The sequence below is a fragment of the Bombus huntii genome, chromosome 2 (genome assembly GCF_024542735.1).
Source record: "Bombus huntii isolate Logan2020A chromosome 2, iyBomHunt1.1, whole genome shotgun sequence".
NCBI classification, from domain to species: Eukaryota; Metazoa; Arthropoda; class Insecta; order Hymenoptera; family Apidae; genus Bombus; species Bombus huntii.
Genome location: NC_066239.1, coordinates 8,768,730 through 8,788,522, shown reverse-complemented (window position 1 = coordinate 8,788,522; position 19,793 = coordinate 8,768,730). Strand labels below are relative to the sequence as shown.

General features: G+C 38.3%; 1 protein-coding gene across 9 annotated transcripts; it reads left to right on the top strand.

Annotated features, from left to right (window-relative positions):
* The first annotated feature begins 1,726 nt into the window (after nucleotides 1–1,726).
* On the top strand, nucleotides 1,727–10,106 carry LOC126875262 (large proline-rich protein BAG6). 9 transcript variants are annotated; one of them, XM_050638153.1, is made up of 21 exons: nucleotides 1,727–1,857; nucleotides 2,112–2,204; nucleotides 2,842–2,962; nucleotides 3,036–3,119; nucleotides 3,375–3,570; nucleotides 3,643–3,761; nucleotides 3,838–3,988; nucleotides 4,062–4,185; nucleotides 4,252–4,446; nucleotides 4,522–4,723; nucleotides 4,793–4,933; nucleotides 5,014–5,224; nucleotides 5,314–5,567; nucleotides 5,649–5,810; nucleotides 5,876–5,957; nucleotides 6,037–6,169; nucleotides 7,264–7,567; nucleotides 7,653–7,786; nucleotides 7,871–8,080; nucleotides 8,159–8,269; nucleotides 8,340–10,106. In XM_050638153.1, the coding sequence occupies exons 2-21, from the start codon at nucleotides 2,142–2,144 to the stop codon at nucleotides 8,760–8,762; spliced, it is 3,420 nt and encodes a 1,139-aa protein (XP_050494110.1). In that variant the 5' UTR covers nucleotides 1,727–1,857; nucleotides 2,112–2,141; the 3' UTR covers nucleotides 8,763–10,106. The 9 variants fall into 9 exon arrangements, with proteins under 9 accessions (XP_050494110.1, XP_050494090.1, XP_050494087.1 ...); XM_050638133.1 differs by having other exon boundaries at nucleotides 3,036–3,251; nucleotides 3,652–3,761; XM_050638130.1 differs by having other exon boundaries at nucleotides 3,036–3,251; nucleotides 4,252–4,440.
* The last annotated feature ends 9,687 nt before the right edge of the window (nucleotides 10,107–19,793 follow it).

Genomic DNA, 19,793 nt, shown 5'->3' with positions numbered 1-19,793 from the left:
GGCAAGACCGCGAAGCATGTTAAATCGAGATAGCTACATCATTACGAAGCTGCAACTTTGGCTGGCGCCTGTTTATTTCTTGTTCCATAGGGCCAACATATAACCCTTACTTTTTCTGTCACTGCATTGATGCAGCGATCTTCATTCTCGATCCAAGAAATGCGTTAACCAAATACATTAAGCTCATATTGCTATAATTAAATGCACTACCTACATAATCAGGTGACACGAACCATACGGTATTATTTAGAAATATTCCATCAACACATTCGCCGCCGCTAATTTTATGGAAATGACAAAATAAAAAATCGCAAGTTTCTGCGATTAAGACAAACAAGTATAAGAAATTTTCCTCTCTATAGAATCTCTATAGATGATTGGTCAATCTAAGCATATTTTAGTCATAAAAGGTATAATATTAAAACCATTTGTGCGTTAATCCCTGGTAGCCAAATCTTACCATAATCACATATAGATCACAAAAGCGTCGGATCGAAGATATCAAGCTTACCAAATTGAGGATTGAAAATTACGATAGTTCGTGTAAATATTCGATTTTTGAGGAATGTTGAGAGCCTCTGGCTATGTGTGTTTATGATGGGATTTAAAGGAGCATCTCTCTTTCCTTCCTCCAACACGGGAACGGGTGAATCTCTTGGTTTTTCACTTCTATTAGTCTTATTGTGCCTTTTTCTGCTCGGACGTTGGGGCGCCGGGACCCGCTACGGTATGAGACGGGACGCGCCGTCACTTCCTGCATACAAAACTGAAGCACCATTAACATTCTTCTGTGGTGCACGATCGACCGTATTATCTTCCACCGATATAAGTATGTACACGTGTATACGCATACAAAGAAACGCGCGTACTCGCATACTCGCGTGGCTCAGTCGATGCCCTAATCTGAATAATGCGATCGGCTTGCCATGAGTCTTCTCTGCTTCTCTTTTTCATCTTCGTGTCGGATCACGCGAAGTCCATGGCGAGGCGATGCCTCGCTTTCGATATGTATCCGTTGGTAACGCTCGAATTATTTTCATCTGACTGCGACAAGATACAGAAGATCGGTGTTACTGGTTACAGATCAATACAGATGTTTCGAATGTTCGATATTCTTCGACCTCGCGTCTCAAAGCGACACCTTAAGGTACAAACACGATCGAAAGTAAATGAATTCGTAACATGCATTTGGAAGATTCTGTAAGACGTAAATGATTACTGCGACAATACCATTCTTTTTTCTTTCAACTTCCTCTCTATGTTTCGAGCTGGCAGAAATAAAACGTTTAGATTCAAATATTTTTCTTCTGTATTTGTAGTGTAATGTGTGAATATCAATCGAATCATGTAAGCATCTATAAAAGAAAACCGTCAGGGGTAATTTCATTTATCGACAAGATTATTATTTTTAAGAAGAAAATACCAAATGTACAATGCAGATAACTTACACGCAAGATATTTTGTATAAACACCTTGTTTAGACAATATAGTATTAATTTAATATATAGTACCAAAACTTGTAACACATATGTACTTTTTTGTCATTATTCTTCACTAACGAGTTATTTTATGATCAAAGTTGGTGTTAAATTATGATACGTTAATTCAAATCGATGAGACCAGTAATTGATTCGTATTTTGTCGTTTATTTACCTTGCTGGTGTCATCTAGCAGATATCGGGGGAATATCAAGATAGGTAGGTACTGCAGAAATATGATTTTTATCAATTCTGAATCGTGTTCTATCTAGGGAATAATTGAACCAATGTATTGGCAACGCTTGTGGGGTCGCTGTTACAGCGAATTCTGGGTAAAATAACGTGTATCGTGTCATATCGTTACTGTAAAATTTCATCGGTGGGTTCATTAAAAAAAACCATTATACGATAAGAACATAGTTTTAGAATCTATTTATGTAGCTTCTTTATATCTTCGAGTCGATTTGTATTAGGATTAACTATTTTTTCGTACTTTAGATATCGAATATTTCTCCTCGGTAGTAATCAAGTGTCGTTTACAGTCTTGTATCTACGTGCCTGCGTGAGTGTAAAAGTCGATTCTGTATTACGCACCTTCGCCCTAATACTATTGTTCATTTTCTCGAATTTCAGTTCTACTGTAGCTGTTAAAGCAGTCTAACAATGATTGACCTTACGGTAAAGACTTTGGATTCACAAAATCATACTTTCTCCTTGGAAGACGATGTAAGTAATTTTTTTGCCATTTTCATATAAAGAATTTCTATTCTCTATGTTTATAATTAACATTATTGTTGATTGTAATGCTTTTAATAGCATGCTTCATGATTATTTATGTACTTACTCATATTTCTATTTTTATATTATTCTATACTATACGTTAGGAATAATTATTATAGATGTGAATTTTTTTCATTTAGAATATTCACTAGTCATTGTTATTTTATAGCGACATTATTTTGAGGTTATTTCTGTAAATATTTTATGATTTATAATCTTCTAATTCTTATACCAAATTTTTGATAACTTCGGTATCTATTATTAGATTTAAGAATATTGTTGTATAATGAATATAAATATAATACTACATAAAATTATAATATCTTCTTTATATATCTCATATTCCTAATGTAAATAATATTATACTATTGGTAGAAATAATTGGAAATATCAACCATGATGTAACAATACTGATGAATGTGAAATATTAATATGAAATATACTTTAATGTTTTTGTATAATTATATCAAGACAGTATTTCTTAATAGATTTGGAACTGTCACTATAAACTGTTGTTGTATGTTATTAAAGTAAAAGTTGCAAAAGACTAAAAGAGAAAAAATGACTTAGATTTTTTATATAGCAAATTACAGTTCGAGGTTTCAAAGAATATATAGCAGAAACAGTGGCAGTACCAGCAGATTCACAAAGACTTATTTATTGCGGTAGAGTTCTTCAAGATGAGAAAAAATTAAATGATTATGGTAAAGAAGTTTGTATTACATTTACAAATATAAAGTAAAGGACATTATTGATTTAAATTATTTTACAATTTAGATGTTAATGGAAAAGTTATACATTTGGTACAACGTGCACCACCTCAACCTGGTCAACGTGGAAATGACGGAGGTCAAAGTCAAGGTCAGAATCATGGATCACAAATGTGGCAAAATCCACAAAGAACACATTACCGACTCACTCGTGCTCAAATGCATGGTAATGCTATGTATTTGGGTGCAATGTCAGTACCAGCTGAAATTGTGGAAGGACATGGTATTAGATCTAATATATGTCTGATATAATATATAATTTCAAAATTTTCGGATTTTTTCATTATTTTACTTATATTTTTTCTACAGAGATTTTTTCTTAGAGTTGTTTTATTTCATTTAAAAGGGTTGCCAGTACCTCAATTCAGCAACAGCTTATCTAATGGTCGATTAATTGCTGCAAGACACATGCTTGAACGCGCAAATCGTCTTATGGATCGACTCGAGAGCCCCTCTAATTCCGCAAATCTCTCTACATCTGAAAATAATCGACCACCATTTAGTCAACTCATGCAGGAGTCAGAGTTGGATACAGAACAGTAGTAAGTAAAAAAAAAAAAAGAAATTTAGTAATTACTGTGGAAAGGAGTAAAATAAATTGATAAATTATTTAGCCTTTTCAGTAATAATGAAAATGCAACAAATGGTGGTGCCCGGTTGGCAGAGGCTGCTGCAGCTGCAATAGCAGCTGCCTTATCTGCAGTTGGTGCAAACAACGTTACATTACTTAGGGGTTTGTATATAAAACGTATTAAGAATAAAAAGATTGAGTATAAATTATTACATATAACTGTTAACTATGAACATAGGAAACAATGATGAAAATGCTGAATCAAGACCAGCAAATGAAACTAATGAGGAGAATCAAGCAGATACACAACAGCCACAACAACCACAATCTGAACAACAAGGTTCTACATCAAATAATGACGAACAATCTAATCGACGACCATCACCACAGTAGGGATCCTGTATAGTTATATATGTATAATATGATGTTCTATTACATAATTCATAAATCTATTATTTTTAGACTTCCACGACCTCCACAATTGGCAGAATTATTGGACCTATTAATTGATACACAATCTCGTTTACGACCTCATACAGAACGTTATTGTAAACTTATGCGTGATGATCCTTCATTACATCCAGGTGTAAGTAAATAATGTTCATAAATATGAATGTGAGTAATTTGAAATGAAAAAATCATTTATGTTTAGGAAAGACGCATTGAAGAAACTCAAACATTTGTGAATGGTGTAAGCGAATGCTTGCATTATATGTCACATGCCTGTCATGCTTTAAGTGACATAATTGTTGATATGAGTCAACAACCGCCCAGGAACTTACGATGTAGACCAATTATTATTCAACATTCAACTATTTTGCAGCCCGGTATACCAATCCAGGTAGAGGTGAGGATGAATAACAATAGTATTTAAATTTTGTTCCAGGTGTAATAAAATTATTTTATATCGTGTTTCTACCAGGCTCACATTAGTTTACATGGTCGTAATGCAAATAATAATAATGGTAATGAAGAAAATGCAGAATCTGCAAGTACACCTACGCAAGCAGAAACAAATGAAGCTAATACTGATGACGCCAATCAACAACAAGAATCGGAATCTAGTACTCAACAACAAGCTGAACAACAACAACCACAATTAGATTCAACACAATCTCCGTTTGGTATGTATAAGTTTTCTTGCGTCTAAAAAAGTAAATTATTTAGATAAAACAATTAGAATTATGTTATAGGAACAGTGTTTAACTTACCAAACAATGTTGAAGTATTAATGGAAGTTAGTCCTGAAAGTAACATAGATGCTCCACCTGGAAGTGAACAGCCTCAAGCTGGTGAAAATAATAATAATAGCAACAACAACAATAATAATGGTGGTAGGGCTTACTAATAGTTTTAATACTATGATTCAAGCTCAATTGTCATTTATATTCGTTTATTATTTTATAATTTATAGGGAGAATGGATGGTAGCACTGGTGCATATTGGGGCTCAGCTCCTCCGCCTGATTTCATACGAAATTTGATGCAGGCTGTTGCTGGTCATATGGTACAAGGTGGTCCAGCTAACACAAGACTTATAACCCGAAATCCTCTAACAGCAAGCCAATTAACTGCTGCATCACTTGATAGTGGGAACACAAATGCTGGGCAAAGTACGCAGGCACGGTATGTTAATCATTACTTTTACATAATACGAATAATTTATACACCTATGCTTCTAATTTGAATTTAATATTCCTTACATATTATTATAGAAGCAATGTTGGTACTCATCCTACCACAGCAACACAAACTAGAAGTACGTCGCGTCCACACGTATTCCATCAACAGACTCATCCTTTAGGTGTTGGAATGAGTATAGGACAAGCATTTGATTTTGATCCATTCCTTTCTTGTAATTCGCATCATGTTCGTCGCACCTCGACTACAACTCCTAGTACTGCTACTTCTACGTCGCAGGCAACACGAACTCAAACTACGCCTGAAACACCATCCCAGGCACAAACAGGTATATAATTTAAGTAAATATTAAATAATTGTTATTTGTTAACTATTTATTAACCTATAAAATCATTTTTTCATATTACAGCGACAACTTCAAGTGCTACTAGCAATACCAGCTCTACAAATACTACAGCATCAACGACGTCACAAACAAATGCGATCTACGATCCGTTAATGTACTTACAGCAACAAATTTTAGGAGGTAGGGTTGGTCAACCACAGGCTAATATCAGTGTCAATATTAACAGTAAGTATTCGTTGAATTGTTTTTGACACGTTTTAAATTAAAATCTACATCATTTTTGCTGTTAGATTCTAACTCACCCGAAGGTCTGGGGAATATGGTGCAGATACGTACTGGTGGAAATATTCGCGTAGGAATTATTGGAAATAGGTGTGTATATTACTTGCAGAATACTTGAGACATTTATTCGTTAAGTAAAACATAAATTCTTATCATTTTTCACTATTAGTACTGGTAATGCTACTGGGGGTGATCTAACTCTTGCGGACTTGTTAGAACGTAGAGGTATCCAAATGAGTCTTTTCACGTCTCAAGACCCAGAAACTGCAGAAAATTTCCTCGTGAATTTATCTGTCCTAGTGGTAAGAAACATTTTTGTGAAATTTATATATGATGGTAAGTGAAATTTATGTGTGTGTGTGTGTGTGTGTGTGTGTGTATGTCGGAGATGAAAGAACATCGGAGCCTTTGGAATTTTGGATAATCCCGCAACATTGTAACCTAGAGTCTACTATAGCTGTAATTGAACAATTGTAGTTATTCAATCCGATTGTAATTGTTCGAGAGTTGTGATAGTGAGCTTGGGCTCGAGGCGACAGTCAGTCGCCGAACGTAGCCGCGGTCACGGGATGAACGCTTTGTCTAACAAAGGTATGGAGTAATTCTATAGCTCTCCTTAAAAGAAATATTCGTGGCGACACGCGACAGTAAACATTCCAACGGTCTCTGTCCCGTGGCTCGCCACACGCAGACCCTATTCTTCGAGTAAGATGATTGCCAGATGTCGATGCGTCTCCGCAGTACATGTTCAGTTAGCTCGAGGGCCCGTTATAAATCTTAAGATTTAGTCAACTAAAGTCTTTCAAACAGACAAACAGTCTTTGTCCCAACTACGGGAAAATAGGGAGACCTATTTTTCAACGAGCGGCGTCTTCCACTAGCAACTTTCCCTCGAGGGCGGCTAGCATCTTTTTCTAACCACCGGTATGGAGATTGACCAATTAGCAGCAACGCCAATTTCCCTTACTTTCTGAACGAAGGCTTTTCTCGACGAATCCGATGATCTCGTGTCCTTAGACACACCCCAATATAGTTTTCCTCTGTGGCATCATCGGCACGGGAAAGTCATTCCCGCTCGCGATCTCATCGATGAAAAAGAGTAACCCCTTACGACCAGTGAATATTACGCGCCCGACTTAGATTTTGTGAGTACGTTCATCTATCATCCCGTCGACCGCGGATTCGTTATTGAACCTAGGATCATTGTCATTAGTTTCTCGAGTACCTAACTACCACGGTTACTTGTCCGGTTCTATAATAATCGTATTTGCACTAGTCAATGTCTTCTCTATTGCATAACGACAACGTGTAACCCAAACGAAGATTCGTTTCACGCCCCTAACCCTAATTCTAATGTTAACCTCGACATATATATATATATATAATAATTTTTTAGGTACAGAATATGACATTAGAAGGTTTAATAAGATTACGAATTGGTCAGTCAGAACCAATTTCTCATCTTAGAAGACCATTACAAGAGTTCTTCCAGTACTCTTTCCCAAACGTTGCACCGGAAACACTTCAGGAGCAAGCTACTGAACGATTGTTATCACAGTTAAGACCACATTTCCAGTCTTTATTAAACGCAGAAGAAGAAGCTAATACTAGAAACGGTCAACAAGTAGACATTTGTGCTACTGTTGAAGCACTACTTCGCCGTCATATTAAAGATATATTACAACATCTATTTAATAATGGTATGTGGCATTGTGTAAAATGTATTCTGTAAAATATTTAATTTTATATCTCAATTATAAGACAATATAAGTTTGTTTTTTCTAGATATTGATGATACTAGATTCGGGCAAGAAATTTTCAATATTGTAAATAATATGGGTAAGCAATTATGTGCTGTACTTCGATACTCTATTCGTGGCGGACAGGGAGGATTAGAAGTAATTGCATCACGTTTTGTGGTATGTTACATGTCTCATTGAATCCATTATAATTTGCATATTTTTCATACTTTAATAATTAATGATCTTCAATTTTTCAAATAGACTGAAATGTTAGGGAGTATTCATCCTACAGTACGTCGGTGGGTGCTGAATGCATTTATTGCTCAGTTCCGTACTTATTCTTTACGAGTTACACAACCTCCAGATTCAGAAATTGTCCCGCTTTTAATATACAAAAATGCACCTTCCGAAGCAACATCGGTTCCTTCAGCCCCAGCGCATCAACCTTCGCAAACACAATCGGAAACAGAGGCAAGTTACACATACATACATACTTCTGCAGTTTTAATGTGGAAATGAAATAAGTCTAACAATTAGATATGATTCCAGCCCATGGAAACAGATACTGTACAAGAAAGAACAACATTTGAAGCATCTTCTCTACCAGAAGATAGAGAAGAAATTCCAGAAACGTTCCCAGGTCATGAAGCATTACCTTCAGTATGTATACATCTATCTATGTATATGAATTTGTATTGTAAACAATGTTATAAAAAATTGTCCATTTTAGGATTGGGTACCAATAATTGCTCGAGATGGTCTACGACAACGACGCCAACTACAAATGCAAGGAATAACAAACGGGGGTGTAGCAACACTTAGTGATGCTTATTTAGGTACACTACCTACTAAACGGCGTAAGCTTATTGAACAGCAAAAGCCACGATTATTAGTTAGTCCTACTCCAAATCATTCAGCGATAGCGGCGTCTATGGAACGTTTAGTGAGAGAAGGTGTAACTCGAGCAGGCGTTGAAGAAGTTGAAGGTGCTGCAATTGCTGTAGCTGTAGATCCTGGAGTTAGACGTGCGTTTGGTCAAGCAATTAGAGACTGCTTGAATCCGCATAGATTGGGAACACCAGATTTTCCGGATCCTTTGCGTTTTCCTAATGCGACAAAATATTTTGCTGATCAAGATAGACCGCCAAAATAATGATTACAAGGAGAAAGCAGTTCGTAATGGCTTAGAGTATTTATAAAGGAGAAACCAGGTAGTGTCTAAAAAAAAAATTGAGAAATTTCAATGACCAAGGAATACAAAGATATATTCTTAACATGTAATCACAAATATTATTAACTCTTATGATTGTATGTGTCAGTTCAACACAGTGCGATGATTTTTATAAATACCAAATGTTTTCAAATATCACACTGTACACAATTTGTTTAACCGATATAGCTAGTAATTTTACAAAAAGTACCATTGACTTTCGATACATAAATATGTTAAACAATTAACACTATACGTTTATTATTAACGCTAATTAAAAATTGCAGAAATCTGGCTACACTTGCTCTCTCATTGTACTCTAAGCATCGAGTGACCCCAATCTGACACTATAATTAAAATACTTCTTTCATATTAAACTGCGTTTTCTGTAGAATTACTGTTATGCAAATGAAATGTATTATTCTTAATCGAACGACACCTGTGTAGGTACTATACAGATGGTAATATGTATTATCTTGCGACCTATGCATATTGTGCGCTATTTAAGTGTTGTCGATATTAAAATATCCTTTTAATAACGATGATACTACCGATCAATATTAATTGTACTATCCTGTAGTTCTATATTTGATTTGTGAAGAAAAAGAATAACTACAGAGTTACTCGTAGTGGTGGCTGAGAAAAAAAGAAAGTTGATTAGACACAATTTAGTACGTTTCATTATAATCAGAATTATCTAAGGCTATAGTTTGTACCACATAAGCTTTGTTGAATAATACGTTATAAACAACTAAGTAACATGTCTCTTTGTAATTTATGTAGATAATTAATTTTGGTTGTGAAGCGTCACACTGAATGATTCAAAAGCAGAATTTTTATACAAATGAAGGTATCGTATTTTATGTACAATTTTGGCAACCTGTACAAGGAATGATTTTAATCATATTTAACTTGCAACCGAATTTCATCAGTTTTAATCGTGGAAAGAATCTAGTAGCCTAATGAAAAAAAAAAGGATAATTCCAAATTATACGTTCGTATTAATGTTAAGGGATATCGTATGAATATTTGATAGATCGTATATAATGTTAATAAAGTAATTGAAGTAATTTCATGTGAATGTGATTTTAAATTTGAAAGTCTGTATCATTTAATTAATATCAAAAATATCAAAATAGGAATGGAAATAAAATATGTATCCATATGTTTTTATTTTGCTATAATTACTGCGTAATTATATAAAAAATAGGTAAGATTTTATGTATACGAAGTAATCAATTGTAGAGCCTCAGAGCCTGTCCTACGTAATTAAAATTTTTGACATTACATGATAAATATTAATTATCAAATTGGCAGTTTCATCTACTGTAATATCTCTATATCAACAATTATGATTCATCCAACTGTAATTTTTTCTAACAACTTCGAAGTCCCCATTCTACCTGCTCGTACATGTTTTCCGGATTACTTTGCCCATTCTCCTTCTGAATATTTACGACACGATTAGTCCGTGATTTCGCGATTTACGAGTCAGCCATAAGTGTAGGCACTTCATCCGACCGTATGTAGAAACATGGACAATGTATTTTTACGATTAGCGGGGCGCGGGAAGTACCGTAATGTGTTGATTTGTTGAAACATACTTGAGAATACTACTTGTCGGCCAATAAACAACCGCAATTGGTTTCATGGAAACGGATTTGTTAATATACGTCATAACGCTATCTCGGTAAAGTCGCAAGCATTGCAACTACGTAGTTTTTACTATGCAATAACTAATAACAAAACGATTTGAAATATCTATATTTTGCCGCATCTATCGTTTACAGAACTGATCAGGATTTCACAGATGAACATATCGTTGATGTGTACAGAGCAAATATTTAACAACACTATCGCGTTATGTAAAACGGCGCGAAAACGTTTTTCAAACAAATCGACTATAAACCGGATTGTGTGCACACAATAAGACAATATCGATCGCTAATCGTCGGGATTTCGAGGCACGAAAGCTGATCGAATCGGATCTGATCGGTTTCGGCCGAGCATTCGAAAGGTTGAAAGTATTATGCCCAACTTTATCGGAGATTTAAAACGTTTATCGTCGAAACAACGCGTTAGATTGTTTTGCGATGTTAATTGTTTATTCGCGATAACCAGACCAATGTAAACGTTCGATGCGTTAAGACGCGATAAATCACTTATCGCGTACAGGTAAATGCAGATAATGAAATCAACGCTTCCTTGCCGTGTTTTAAAATTAAACTAGAATCTGAAATTTCTGCGATTTCTTTCTTGTAAAAATTCTAACACGATTACCAAGTATATTTTTATATTTTTCCGAAATACGATTTTCTCATTCGGTAACGTAATCTTGTTAACCTCAATCGCATTATACGTACATACATAGTTTGTAGATCGTCACGTGACGAGATGCAATTCAGGAATGAAACGAAATTTGGAAACAGTCTGATGAAAGAAAATGAAAGTAAAAGGAACTGGATGATTTAATGGAAAGGGTCGAGTGATGGTTCGCGCCGACTCCTCTCGTATTTAGTAAAAAAAAAGAAAAGAGAAACGATTAAAAGAAGAAAAAGGAAAATGAATTTCCCTTCCTCTACCAGTTGTCACTCGCTAATAGGCGCTCGTTAATATTGCGAGTGCCACTCTTGAATATCGAGGAGAGGTTCCTACTACCGTCCCTCCCTTTTTTCAGCATTTCACCATCCTAACTCCCACATCCTTCTTCTGCCCTGTTGCTCGGTCTCGTTTTAGCGAGCGTGGCGGGCAGTTTCTCTTTTTCGCCCGCCGCAACGCGAGCGTTCGTTGGATTAAGGCATAATGAAATTACGAGGGTCACGTCATTTTATAAAACGATCGTTAAGCGTCGAGAGTGTTCGCTTGTCGTGGCTCTCGTCGAAATGACACCGCATTGAAAACGATCGATCGAAATCTCTGGCGAAAGAGCTCGGAGCGAGGAAGAGGAGGAGAAGGAAGAGGGAACGAGGCGTGAAGGCGGGAGAGGGGACGAAATTTCCGTAGAGGGAAAGAAGGGAAAAAGAAAGGGATAAGTGGAATTTTATGTATAACAGAAGCATGCTAATAAATCGGATCCGGTAGTAAAGTCGATTATTAATTTAATTCGGACATTTTAACGAAATATATTCGAATTCTCTTAAATATCAGAACCAAAACGCTGTGCATTGACACAGGTTGTTATGGATGCTCCGTCATAAGCGCATACGAAATTTTATGAACACGTACGCCTGTTAACATTCCATGTGTCAAAATTCATTATAATTTATTGATACGTCAAATATATCCTCCAGTCTCGCTCGTTCGTTGCTCTTCATAATAACGAGGAAGCCACCAGCGTGTATGTGTGTATACGTTGGTGGGTGTATGTTTCAGTTTTCCTTTCGTTTTATTTTCAATCGTTCATATGCCGTTCCGCGCATCGTGGCCGACCGTGTCGATTTTTCGCGATTCCGTCAATGAGCGTGAGAGGTCGCCAAAATAGGCCATCCACATGTAGCCGCATTCGTAAATACACTCGTAACGATATAATTGACCGCGTCGGCGGCGTGCATTCGTTATACATATGTATATCTGGCGTCGACACGACGCAATTATTCTCAAACTTTTATTAATATTATTTTTCGACATCATCGAAACGAATCACCTAAATATTTCTTTCTTTAGAGAAATTCTTGTTGCAAACGAAAATCACATTAATTTTCTCTTCTTTCGAGTAACGCATTATGAATAGTTTATCAATACAATGACAAACTGTCTGATATTTGTGGTATTATAGTAAACAAGTTTTGTTTACATGCATAATACATATGTTGTCTTCCGTCATCGTTGAAGTTTGTGATTTCAATGGAAATAGATGTCATGTTTGACCTTTAGTTATAAGTGTCAAAGGTTATTTCAAGGTCGCGGTATTACATATCTCTAAATAAAATTTAATGCAACAGCTGCAACATGGAAGAAAAGACAGTAAATATAAACTTATATATATATATATTAAAAACACCGGTAGTTTTGAAAGCTCCGAAAATAATAATCTTGGAACAAAAATATTTTTTTGCATTGTATTTGTCCCTCGATATCATTTAAATTGCATATGAAATATTTTTTTATTTGGTCGAACGAGATACATATTTACATGGTGCATTTTAAGTTAAACACTATAAACCATCTAACCAGAAAGCTCGTCGAAACGCAGACTCGTTCGTTCGAGAATTAACCTATAGATCTGCCGCATTGTAATCTCTTAATACGCCGTATCGATGTTCGCACAGTTTCATGAGATAGAATATGTATATACGAGCAATTTCATTTGCAACAAGAAATAAAATTTTTAATAAATTTCCCTACTCATTTTTTCCTTCTCTTTATATAGTTGCGTTTAGAGAAAAATAATAAGCATAATACATAGCATCTCTTTGTAATGCGATAAGATCGATAACTCGGTGTTCCTCTCAACTCCAATAAATCTACGACGGTATCCTAGAACAGAAAACAGTTGAGAAGTATATATAGTGTGTTGAAATTGTATATATACATATAAGTATGAAATTGTATATATACATACATATATATATATATATATATAGGTGGGGCCGCGACGTCCAGTAATTCGACGAAACTTTTTCACGGAGGGATAACACCTTCGTTGCACTTGTCAACGAAACGGTTGGGCTACCAGGAACGATATCATCGAATGGACCTCCGGCTGCTCGTTGTCGCGGCTAGGAACAAGAGGATTTTTCGGAGTCTGGGAGCGAAAGGCGTTGGTATTAATTGGCTGGACTAGTCCGTGTGGAGTGGGCTGACTATGCGAGTGGCGCACTACTACCAATATCGCAACTATCACCACTACTAGCGCACGACAATCACCGAGCAACGCTATTCTCTGGGTTCGAACGTTTTTCGTGGTCCGTGCCACGGAAATGTTCGTTCATTTGGTGACCGTCCCTGCCATCTCTTTCTTCTTTCTTCTGCGACCCCTGGGGTCGTACCCTCTTCCTTCTTCGACCCCTACCCATGGTGCGGAACTCGAGGAGACCAGCGGGAGTATAGGCCGCGCTCGCTTGTAGCCGTGTCTATACACACGTATACTGGCGCGTAGAAAGGCATAATAAAGGTTGGGGAAACAGTCCGCGCGGACTTAACGAACGGCTGTCAGCGCGTTCCATATGGAAGCCAGTTGGTCGGAGTTACTGCGCTCTTCCGGCAGGATTGGCCTTTTTCGTTCTCGATTACGCCTCTTTATTCGCCCACTGGGCGTCGCCTCGCATTTTTCTGTGCCCAGGTTGGTTGCTGTGGTTGGCTCGCGCCTCTTATAGGCTGACACGGTGCTTTTTCATCGTGCAAACGTAGAGAAAGTCCGCGCGGACAAACCGAGGCCGAGGTTAAGACGCCTTGGCAATCAAGTAGAACCTCGGGCAAGCAGGGGCGGTTATGGGTGGTTATCGGAAGGGGGTGCACCAGCCGCACCGGTATAGAGAAAGAGAGGATGTACGAAGGCGGCCATATTTAGAGAAGGAAATCAGTGAAGAGCATTTCGCGCCGTGTACCGTGTTCGACCGTCTGTCCTTGTTTGGCAGGCGATACACTCCATCCCCCTTTCCTTTTCTTTCATCTTCGTCCCTCCACTATCGGTGTCCCTCGTTCTTTCTTTACGCGTCTCAACATACCGCTGTGTCTGCGCCCGTTGAATTTTGACGGATGAAAAGTAACCGAGGTCGTCAGAAGCGGCCGAGGTTTCTTCTCGCCAATAGGGAATTATGGTTTTGCGGCAGCGAAGGCGTCTCGACGATCATCGGCACGCTAAAAGACGAATCGAAACGTTGTTCCTCACCGCGAGAGGAGAGTTGCGCGCTCTCAATCTCGCTCTTTCTTCCTCTTTTTCCTTCTGTTCCTCTTTCACCGAGACTGTCCTTTTAGCACGCGCGTTACCCTTGGTACTTTACGCACTCCAAAGAACTCGTCGCTCCGTATCTCTCGTCTCGACGATCAGTTTTTATGGGAGGGAGAGAACAGTTCGCGGTGTTTGTTATTAACCAGTGCATAGGACCGCAACGTAGCAGCAACTCGAAGAACTTTACCGTTCTTGGCGTCGTAAATAGACCGCCGCATCGGAAAACTATTGTCGCGTCTTTGATTCTACGGTGAAACAGAAGCGTGCTTCATGATTTTCCATAGGCTATAGATGGAGTTGACAGTTCTCTCGTGACGTACCGTTACGCCTGTATGTATACATATATATTTCAATGCCGTGTATTCGTAAACCTTCGAAAGATCACCCTTCTTGCTAGCCACAGTCCCAATGGGCTCATGTACGTATGCGCGAGTCTCTATCTGTATACGTAATTCGTAGCGAGTGTCCAATGGCGTAGAAAAGATTGGGCACGACGTTTCGTCAAATTAAAGTTCGCGCTGTATCGAGATCGTAGATATTTGTCGAGGCTTGCTCGATCGAGCATCAACTTAATACGAATTTGTGCCTCTAATTCGACAGAAAATCGCTAAATCGTTTATATCTTGCGATGTATTGAATTTTCTCTTGTCTAATAAAACCTTTATCACATACAAATTTCATTGAAATCGATTTTCACATATGTACCTTCGATATCAACACATAAATAGTCGCGTCATGGTCGCTACATCTGTCGTCGACGCGTATAGAGTTATTTCTACGCTATTGTCTTTCGAGTTGGCGTAGTCAGTGGAGAAGGAACGAGCCACTTCTAAACGCGTAAACGCTCTCTGCACGCGTCAATCGTATATACGCGTATAATCGCGTACCTTGGATCCGAGCGATCATTCGAGCTAGGCAGCCTGAAGCTTTTCAAGCAGTTTTTTGCAGTCGTCGACGACGGCGCTGCTGTGTAGTCGACTGGTGTGGTGTCGTCGACGGGCGCGAAGCGTTGCTCGAAGCTCAAGAGCTTTTTCTGCATCGCGCCTTCACGGTATGTAATGTCATTTCTCCTCGCCTCGGTGCCGTGACGAAAACACTCCTTCTGATTTCTCCCGTCGTTTCTCCCCTTTCTCCTTTTTTCTTTTTTTTTTTAATATCGTACCCGTAGCCAGGCCTTTTTTATTTTGCACTTACCGTAATGTCGGAGTCGGAGCGTTCCCTGTTTAAGAGGTTACCTCGCGAAAGAACGCGCGGTTTTTTCGATTTCAGCCGTATGCTATCTGACCGTGTTCGCGTATATATATGAACCGCGGGCGCGTTTATCGTTGTTGCGGTTGTTTGACAAAGGGAAATGATTAAAGCACGATAAAAAGAGGGAAAAAAGAGTACGATAATATATTAAAAAATTATAGTCTGTTTCTCGTTCTTGTCGTTGCCCCCTCCTTTTTTCCATTTTCGTTTTCCTTTGTCCCATTCGCCGATGGAAAACGAGAACGCAGGTGGAGCGTGGACGATAAAAAGCATTTTCTACGAGCCAAAGGAATACCCTTTTTCGTCGCTTTTTCCCCACTTCCGTACATACTGTGTATATACGCGCGTTATCGACACGCGGCAGAAATTATTTTTTGCCCCGGTTTTATCGACCGAGCCGCCTTTGTTCCGTACGAACGCCTTCAGATAGGATTCTAATGACTTTTCATATATCAAATCCGAGCAGTAGGCAAGGCGGGTCCAAAGATCCCAGGGTGATCGTGAAACTTTTCCGTTTAACAGTAGCAAGCGGACGCGACCTAACCCGTGCGGTTGCGCCGGGTGATAAAACTTTCCGCTTGATCTATTGCCGCTTCGGCAATTAATTCTCGCGCTCGCGGCCAGCTGATATCAGTATGCTGGTGTGTCGGTTATCAGGAAGCGTGGAAATAGTGACGTCCACATCGGATCGCGGCGTTATAGGTGTTTTCGCGGAAAATCATTTTTTGATCGTTTTCCAAACACACGCCGCAGCTATTGCCAATGTATACGTATAAATTTCAAAACTGACCGATCTTCGTTAAAGTTTTTATCCGAAACGCCGTGCATATATGCGAGCTATCGAAATGGACGAATGATCACAGGTTTGTAGAGTGAATCGGAATCAAAGTTAAACCATTCACGGTTAGAATCTTACTACAAGAGCAAGCTCGAACAACTTAATCTTTCTGTATTTAAGGATCAGGTATTTCCCATGCTACGGTAATCTGTTTTACTAAGGTGTGATTTTTTAAATCCACGTCGATGAAATTTTATCCTTACGATCGCTTAAATTTTTATTTCAATGTTATTAGTGATACGGGAACATGTTTCAACAAATGTATCTTATCTAGCGAAAGTTCGAAGATGGTATCTCACTGGGGGTAGCCATCCACGTGTTATATTATTATACCACTAAGCTATAATATTTTTACCAAATGTCCTACAAACATTGGACCTCCTGGACAAATTGTAAAATTCAAATAAATAAATAAAAAAAAAAATCTATCGAAAAAATACTTCATTTTTACGTATTATATTCGCGTGGCAGCTTATATCCGAAAAAGAGCATGCGACATTAAATCCGTCGTACCATTCATCTTAAGGAGTAAATGTTTTCTCGGAGATTGATGCGTTATTGCTCCATGCCCATTTAAAACAATGCCCAGTCGGACCGCTGATCAAATTTACTTAACCATCCGAATTACATGTCCGATCGGTCGGCGTCGTCAATTAGTCAAATTGCTCGAATAAATATCATTTCGATTAAAGTTTGCCGTGGATGCCGAAGCCGGGGCCAAAATTGGCCCGTTTCATAAACCGACCTGACAATGATCGGTTTATTCGGCCGCTGATAATTATCCAGGTAACAAAACAGCGTCGATTACGCGCAAGAGACCGAACCAATCTCATACCGTATCCCCGTCCACTTTCCAGTTGAAAAAGGTGATCGTTAAGAAGAGTGGTCGGTCGAAGTGTATATGTATACATATCTACGTATATACGTTGCAGAGTGGCGTATAGAGCGAAATGCTTTCGCCGGATATCGAGCGGACGTGTACCCAGCGCGTAGCGATTGATGGCCGAGCCAATTGGCAGCCGGGCACTTGGCAAGAATGATGCAATTAACCAATAAACACGTTTTCCAACCGGGCAACTGCACGTACACGGCAGGGAGCAAGCGTACACAGTCGGACAAACTCGTACAGGACACATGCGTTTCTGTCGTGGACGTGGTCGTCGTCGAGAAGTCACGTTCCACGTCCACGTCAGACATTCCACGATTATCTGCCATCCGTGATCGCATTCCCGCTTTGTCTTCGATCCTGTCGCGATAATTCGCTCGACATGCGATTCACTGAAATCGGACGTTGTGCCACCGAATCTAAATAAACCGGTTCGCGTTCGCTTCCCGTATGTACTTATGGTTTGTCCAGGTGAAACTTTCTTCGCCTTTCATTGACAGTTTTCCTTTCCGTGATAGTTCTTTTTAAATGCTGATTTTAAAGGTAGAAGGGTTATGAGCTAGGTATACTTCTATACGTGTTCGGTCTAACGAGCACGTTTCATTTTAATATTCGAAAGGTGTTTGCGTGAGTAGGTAACATTGGAAGGAACGTTGTATTATACACACGGATACACGTAGATACGCGTGGAAAGGCTGTTTTTCTTCGGCGAATCGATAGAGATTCGCATGCACGGGACGCGTTACGCTGGTAATCGTGTAATCTTTCGATCACGCTAGAATTATCACGTATGTACCGTGGCAATCGATTCGACGTACGCCGATCAATTTCGCCCCCGACGAACCCACCGAACAATAGACCGATGTAAATAAATACACCACGTGAACGGAGAAATTCTGTCGGCATTAATAAACCATGCGTTGACAAACATTCGCGTTAAACAAACTATAAACATCGATGATCCTAAATATTCGTCATCCTCATTGATAAACGCGAGTCCGGCCGCGCTACTGTTTAAATAGGCACACGAATCGAATCGTCCCGAGACTGATATCGTAGCTAAAAGTGACGAACACGATGCGAATTGATCTCATTCTAAATGATAATAATAACGACAATGATGTTAAGCTCTACTCATTGACACAACGGATTTATTATACGTTAGCTTCGAAATCGTCTTTATAGATTAGGATTATAGCCAACGTTATTAAAATGTACTGTATGAGTGTCGTATCGTAAAGATCTCGTCGAACAATAGCAGGATGAATTAAAGAAGAATTTCACTAAACTTTTAGGAAAGTACGGCACAGTTAATTCTGAAACGTCCGATCATTATGTCTATAACAATAAGCATTATCATACCGTGATATTCGCAAACAGCTTAAGAAATACTTAGATGGAATTTTCTAAGGGTTTATCTCTACCTGAATTACCCTAATACCTTTCTACCTGGGAATTACTTGCGCTGTTGGTATAGGACAGGATGTTCAACATTTTCTTTCAAAGCTACGTATAAGATCTGTAAAGTACATGACAATATTAGGACTTTTGTAGCTTTGAGTCAGTTTTTCCTATCTACAAATAAAATCTATGTATATATACCTTGTATTATATAGATTTATATACTCTATGTATATAAATCTATATATATATACCTTGCAAATAATATATATTTCAAATGTTAAAATACAAAAGTATAAAATACGAAATAGATTCTAAAAGATCTCAAACAAAGAGCGAAAGAAAGAAAGAAAGATCAATGAAATAACACATCACGAAAGGCGCGAGAGGATAAAACATTTACGCGGCTCTATCACGAAGCTCCGGTGAAATAAGTGCAGAAAAAGGGAGAAGAGATGGTCGTTAAAATGTTCGGTAAATACGATGAAATGGGAAATGTTTGAGAAAACGTCACACATTCGTCAAAACCGACATCGTAAAATGCGACGTTAACTCGGTTTTGTTTGCGAGAGAAGGCAACCGGTTTTTACTCGCGATCTGTCGTGGCTCGTGTTACATCGCGAACATTCGAAAACACGAAGTAAAAGCGTAGGAGGTTGTGAAGAAGGGTGGGAAAAAGTGCGATCCATAGCTTTTAATGGTACGCCC